General features: G+C 42.8%; 1 protein-coding gene across 3 annotated transcripts in view; it reads right to left on the reverse strand.

The window, feature by feature from the left end:
• LOC147012842 (dedicator of cytokinesis protein 9-like) overlaps positions 1–7,500 on the reverse strand; it is a 230,821-nt gene that overhangs the window by 159,747 nt on the left and 63,574 nt on the right. For all 3 annotated transcript variants that reach the window (XR_015051080.1, XM_085854116.1, XM_085854117.1), the window contains exon 8: positions 2,191–2,325. Coding sequence is in view for 2 of the 3 variants with exons in the window: in XM_085854116.1 (XP_085710242.1) it covers positions 2,191–2,325 (135 nt within the window). In the remaining variant the exon portion in view is untranslated. The remainder of the gene's footprint in view (positions 1–2,190; positions 2,326–7,500) is intronic.

Genomic DNA, 7,500 nt, shown 5'->3' on the forward strand with positions numbered 1-7,500 from the left:
TGATCAACCAACCATCCCCCCGCACTTACAGCACCACGTTTCTCCATGCCTTCAACAACAACAAAAAAAAATCTCACCTCCCCACCATATCTATCTCCGTTTGTCCAATTTGGGAATTTTGTATCAGCATTCCGCCATTTCATGTCCCCTCTTTCCGCATCCCCTCACGCCACCCTCTCAATAATTCCTCTCAACCCAACCCCTCAAAGAGTCATATCCCCTCTTTCTGAGTCACTCCTCACCCCACCCCTTCAAAGCTTCTAATCACCCCACCCCCTCAAAGCCTCCCCTCCCCGTCCTGCAACCTTCCAATGCCTCCTCCCCTGTCCCTTACTGTGTGGACCTCAAAATATCTGAGGTTTCCACTCCAACCTGACATATCTCTAAATCCTGGCTGCTGCTGATAAACCAGACATCACTTGTTTTACAGAAACCTTCCTCCCACAGGATGTCCCTGACTCGATCCTCAGTGTCTCTCCCCGACGATTGTCTCCTCTGATATGATAGGCCTGAACCCCATCTAGGTGGCACAGTTGCACTTTATATAAATAACTCAATTTCTCACTGCCCTTGTATTCATCTTACATCTCCCAAACCAAAGGAGTACCTTTGACTGCGACATCCCCTCCACTCTCCCCTCTTGGTTGTCTGTGTGTTGTACCATCCTCCAAACTCTATGCCACGGGTATCCAAGACCAGCTCCACACATGGCTTCCTGACTTCCTCTACTCTCATAGCCAACATGTGGCACTCAACACAATCCTTTCATCTCCTCTCTCTGTTAAGGTTGGAGTGACCCAAGGCAGTGTTCTGGGCCCAGTCCTATTCCTGATCTTCATAAATGATCTCTCTGATAATGAAAAATCCTCTTTATCTATTTGCTGATGACTCTACCCTCCATCGTAACATCCCTCATCCTTCAGATTGGCAGGCTGCAGCCATTTCCTTCTCTTCAGACCTTGACAAAATCACAAACTGGTCAAACACTTGGAATATGTCTTTCAATCCTTACAAATCTCATACTCTATCTCTGTCTGAACAGACCATCTGGCAACCCCCCTGCCACCCCATCTACTTTCTTAACAATCCCTTGCAGAAGTTCTGTCACTCAAACTCCTGGGTCTCACTATCAGCCATGATCTTTCTTCGGCAAACCACATTTCAATGTTGGCCTCTAAAGCAGGTGCCACCTGGGCATCCTCCAGAGTACAAAGTCCTTCCTTGGCACACCTGAACTCCTATGCACCCACCAGGCCTTCATCCACAGCTTGATTGCGGACTGCCCTCCCCTTTGGGTTGGCGAACCTGCCTCACATCCTGCTCAGCTTGACGCCATGGAAACCAAGGCCTTTAAGATTATTGGAATCTCCCATGATGAAGCTGACTCGATATGTCTATCACTCTACCATCACAGACAGGGTGGTGCTCTCTGCCTTCTATCACCTCCTTTCTTGCCCTCTCTGCTCTTTCCTTTCTTTCCATCCCCATCCGCCCCCCCCCCCAACCACCACCAAGATTCTGCAAGGCGCACATGTTCCACCATCAATCCACTTCTGGTGAAACTACCAAAATCCAGGATCACTGCTCACTTCCACTCATTTGTTTCTCTTTTTTTTCCCACCTGTGGAACCAACTACCACACTCTCTTCAATCTCATTCTTCCCTCCAGGTCTTAAAGACAGCTGTTCACCACCATCTCACATCATCCCCCATACAAAACCATAATATTTTCCACCCCTGTTAACCCCCTCCACCCCTACACCGCAAGCCCACCTACTTCCAAATCCCCGGTTTTTCCTTTCTGAGAGTTTGCTTCTCTATCCATCTTGTCCACCCCATGCATCCTCCCTGAGCCCTCATTCCTCCTTACACAAGTTATTTAAGTTATTTGTCCGTGTCTCCCTCTCTTTTGTCTTTAAACTCTGCTATTGGAGTCCCCCCCCTCTCAACCTTACTGTTGGTGCCCCCCCACCCTACTGTTCCTTTTGTTCTGTTGTGTCCTGATCCATTCAGCGTTTTAGCTCTTCCGCGAGCCATGACTCCGTTAAAAAAACACAATTACAGAATTAAATAAATAGTGCACCCTCCAATCATTTATGTTGATGCATCCCTGTACTTCTATAAAACAATACCATCAATGCTTAGTTGTACATTAATAAAGGAATTAAAAACAAATGGCATTTTCCCAACCTCAACAACACCCAGGCACGAATCCAGGAATATTGCCCCCTTGGGTTCTCGTGGCAATTTTTCATCCTTATGGAACTGTAACACGTGTGTGCCATCTTCACGTCGGCTCAGCTCAAAATACCTCCGTTTGAATGTCTGTACACAGGAAAGGGCAGCTCCTCAATGATATGTTTCAAACAAACAAGTGGAAGACGAACTTATCGAACTATCTTGGCAGTGTGTGATGTGGAAATGAAGTAAGTGAAAATTTAAAAAGTGTATATCTTTAACTCCATGTCCTATTTCAGTGACTACAGATGTACATTTAGTTGTGTATCAAATTAATATATTGTTCACATGAAAACATTATATCATTAAGAGCATAAAATGAACATACCACCAAATAAGGAAATGTAATGTGATTGGGATGGGTAGGGATAATGAAAATAGAGATTATACAAGTCTGAAGACGACGATGGTTCACGAGCGGTATTTGACGATGTCGATTCTTTCAGATGTCAAGGATGAGACAATGTGATAATGTTTGACCAAGTTATAAAAATGATCAACATGATGTGGTACGAGTGACAGGTTATTAGCTGCAAAATGTCGAAAACCCGGTTTCGTTCAACAACTTTCAAAATTTGACCTTTGCATAACCTTTAAAGGTCACAAAACAATGTTGTGGACATTAAAATAAGGAAACAGGATACGAGCTATAGCTTATTGGAGTTAGTTCATCAAAGAAGGTCGAAAACTCGGTTTGATTCCCACAACTTTGAAAATTTGACCTTTGTGAACTTTAAAGGTCAAAGATCAAGGATTATGACCTTTGGTGCAAAACTTCCTCTGGAACATTCCAGGAACAATATAATGTCATATAGGCTATATGGCATTTCGCACTCCTTGGATTATCCAGACTTTGATGAAATCAGCGTAAAAACAAACTTTAAGGGGGCGCCACGGGCAAGGTGTTTGAGATAGAGGAAAATGGTTTCAAGACTTTCAGTGGGGAATGACCTCAAGATTATGCATAAAATATATTGTCATCCTTGCTCTCAAAGTTTGGGCGGTCGTATGATTTTTATGTCAAAATTCGCAATTTTCTAAGTTCGTGACCTTGTGACCTTTACCTTGGGACGAAAACGAAAAATTGAGCTCCGTGGGGCTATGCAGGTGCCATTGGGCTAACCAAATACCGAAACCCTGCCAGATTCAACAAACCCCTCGGAGAAGATGGATTTTTATGTCAAAATTCGCAATTTTCTAAGTTCGTGACCTTGTGACCTTGACTTTGGGACGAAAATGAAAAATCGAGCTCCGTGGGGCAATGCAGGTGCCATTGGGCTAAGTAAATACCAGAACCACTGCCAGATTCGACAAACCCCCTAGAAGAAGATGCAAATTGAAATTGGCTACTCCCTAAAAACACAATTTGCAGTTTTCTAAATTTGTGACCTTGGGACGAAAATGAAAAATCGAGCTCCATGGGGCTATGCAGGTGCCATTGGGCTAACCAAATACCGAAACCCCTGCCAGATTCGACAAACCCCTCGGAGAAGATAAATTTTTATGTCAAAATTTGCAATTTTCTAAGTTTGTGACCTTGTGACGAAAATGAAAAATCGAGCTCCGTGGAGCTATGCAGGTGCCATTGGGCTAACCAAATACCGAAACCCCTGTCAGATTCGACAAAACTCCTAGGAGAAGATGCAAATTGAAATCGGCTACCCCCTAAAAACATGTTTTTTGGGCGTGGCTCCGCCCATAATGGGCGCACCATGCCCATTCTCAGGAAAACACAACTAGATCATGATATAAACCTCCCACCAAAATTTTATCAGGATCGGATCAAAACCCACGGAGCTATGCTCGGGACAGACAGATAAGCCGGTAGGCGGACATGGGTAGTCACGATGGGCCCCTTTGATGGGGAATGACCTGAGGATTAAGCACAAGAAAATTCTTGATTCTAGCTTCAAGGGTTAATGCTGCAGATTGTTTTTTCGTTAAAATACCCCCACATTTAGAGGTTTTTCGGCCGTTGCTAGGCAACGGAGGGTCCATAGCAACGGTTCTTTCTCACACATAACTAGGACATACCATGAACCTACCATACCAGTATCATCGATATCTGACTCATAGTCTCTGAGATATAACGAACTTCGTTTTTTTATTGTTTTCGACCAGGGTTCATTCAAAGTCTATCTTCTCCGGCAGTTTTCATAGGATCCGACTGGAAATTTTTGACAATATGGCTGAATGTATTGCCCAGTCGCTCGTGGCCCGATTTTTGATTTTCGAAAAAATAAATTTTTTATGATTTTTCAAAAATTTCAAACAATTTCAAAGTCCCATTGCTAGGCATCGGATGGGTCCAGAGCAACGGTTCTCATTTGCACACAACTCGGTCATGCTATGAACCTACCAACCAAGTTTCATCGGAATCAAAAAATTTAGAAAAATTTCAAGGTCCCGTTGCGAGGCAACGGATGGGTCCATAGCAACGGTTCTCATTTGCACACAACTAAGTCATGGTATGAACCTACCAACCAAGTTTCATCGAAATCGCCATTGTATTAACGGAGCACTGGACCGAACAGAGAGACAAACATATTGACAGAAAAAGTGATAATAAGGGCAGAACAAATTTCAAAAAAAAATGTTTTTGAAAATTTTTTTTTTTTCGACAAGATCGACTACCCGACAGACAGACAGACAGACAGACAGACAGACAGACAGACAGACAGACAGACAGACAGACAGACAGACACACAACAATAACGAATATAGTGGTCACTTATTTTTTTCGTGAAAATATTTTTTCGTGAACCAGAAATACAAGCGGCAGTCTTGAAGCGTGTCACACAGGAGAAGGATCTGGGGGTGGTAATAGATATAGGGGGTAAGCAGATAGGACAGTGACAGGTAAATATAGGTAAAGCAAAAAGGATTTTAGGTTGTATTTATAGGGGGATAAATTATGAATCAAAATAGGTCATGTTAACACTGTATGGGGAGTTGTGAGATCTCATCTAGAATATTGTGTTCAGTTTTGCTCATCACATGCATATCTGAGAAAGGACATAGCTGCCAAAAAGATGGTTTCCATCGAGTGATGAGATCTATTCCAGGCCAAGCTAGACGAACCCTGTGAAAGTCTTGACAGTAGAAACAGTAGAGAATTGAAACATAAAATCAGATAGGTACCTTGAAGCATTGGGGATATCATGGTCCGTGGACATTGGCAGGGATGGTAGGTAGCTGAGGTACAGATCAGTGATTGTACGAATATACCTGTGTCATGATTGCGATGACTGTGAGAGGGTCTGGTCAAAAGGTGAATGTGACGTCTGTGTTCATTCATTCATTACCGTACAAACCGTGTCTCCTCCCTCCACCCCCAAATCACTCCAAAAAGAAAGCAAAATTAAATGAATATAGTTATAAGTTGATATTTTAAAAAAAAGATACATTATTCTATTTTCATATATTGTATATACTATACATACTATATGTACTATATGTACATATATATGCAGTATATATTGTATATACTGTATATACTATACATACTATATATACTGTATATAATATATATGTGTGTAGGGCAGAAATGATGCTGATGATAGTATGATGTTGAGTAACAGTAACACAATGATGTTGAGATAGTAATTAGGGCAGAAATGTTGCTCAAAAGTTAATGTGGTGAAGAGGGAAAAGGAATGTAAACAATGGAGACAGGAAATAATGATGACTGATAAGTGTTTGGCTACAACTGCTTCTCTGTAATCTATGCACAGTGTGAGTGACACACACACACACACACACACACACACACACACACACACACACACACACACACACACACACACACACACACACACACACACACACACACACACACACACACACACACACACACACACACACACACAATAAAAATGTGTATAAATATAAATGTGTATATACAGTATATGTTTATATATGCTTACTCTTTACCATCTTTGATCTTTGTTAACTACAATTACCAGCTTTGCTCTTTACTTCTTCACCTACTTCTTTTTTTCCTTCTTGGTCTTCCGTTTCATTACGTTTGTACCACATCCTGATGCTGTGTGGACTGTGCTTCCCCGCCGATGGACCTCTGGTAGCTTATAAATGTTGCTGCGTTTGAGCCTGGGAAGTAACTGCTGAAATCTATCTGTCCGGGTTCTTCCCGACATCTTTGTTTTTTGTTTCTTTCACATTTCTTTCTAATTTTTTTCACAATTCTCTTGATTCATTCTAATTCTTGCTTTTTCTTCTCTTTCATCTCTTTTTCTCTCTCCATTCCTCTCTTTCGTTATCCATCTTTCGAAGGAGAAGTGAATTATTGCAGAAATTTTTCTGTAAGGCTCACTTGACTGTGCCTGGATGGGTTTGAGGGTAGAGGAGTAGCAGCTGAAACCCGAATCCTATCCAGGTTCCTCCTGATGACTCCATCTTTGCTCTTTACTGCTTCGGGTTCCTTCTTGATCTTCCGTTTGATTATCACATGAACATTTTGGGTGATCATATGACCCGTCTGAATGATCACATTAACATTAGATGGATTATCATATGACCCGTCTGTATTATCACATGAAGTTGACTCGATATCGGTTAATTTATTACAATGTCACAGAATATCTACTATGATCTTTCCTAGGAAAGCCACATCTCCAAGGTGGCCTCCAAAGCCAGTTACCGACTGGGCATCCTACGTCATGCAAAGTCCTTCCTTGGCACACCTGAGCTTCGAACCACTTACAAAGCTTTCATCCACAGTCTGATGGAGTACTGCTCCCCCCTTTCTGGTGTGGTGCTCTTGCCTCACACCTTTCTTGACTTCATGCTGTTGAAACCAAGGCTTTTCGGGTCATTGGTATCTCCCGCGATGAAGCCGAGTCTTTGGGTCCTTCACTCTCTCACCGGAGGCAGGTCAGTGGTCTTTCTGTCTTCCTCCGTCTCGTCTCTGGCCTTGCCCCCCCCCACTGTATGTAATCTGTCCACCCCCCCACCCATATTTCCGCTGGGCACTGATGGTCTGCCAAAAAACCCCTTCTGGTGAACTCCCAAAATCACGAATCACTGTTCACCTTCACTCTTTCATTCCCTCTTTTTCCCCACCTTTGGAACAAACTCCTTCACTCTGTTCAATCCCATTCTTCCCTCCAGGCCTCTTCCCTCCATTCTTCCCTCCATTTCTTACCTTCCCCCGTCGAAAACCTCGATTTTTTCTACCCCCGTTAATCCACCCCAAACTCACCTCCTTCAAATTACCTGTTTTCCTTCCTGAAAGTCCCTGTA

This window comes from Eptatretus burgeri, chromosome 14 (genome assembly GCF_056783735.1).
Source record: "Eptatretus burgeri isolate ZD-2024b chromosome 14, Ebu_testis_v1, whole genome shotgun sequence".
NCBI lineage: Eukaryota > Metazoa > Chordata > Myxini > Myxiniformes > Myxinidae > Eptatretus > Eptatretus burgeri.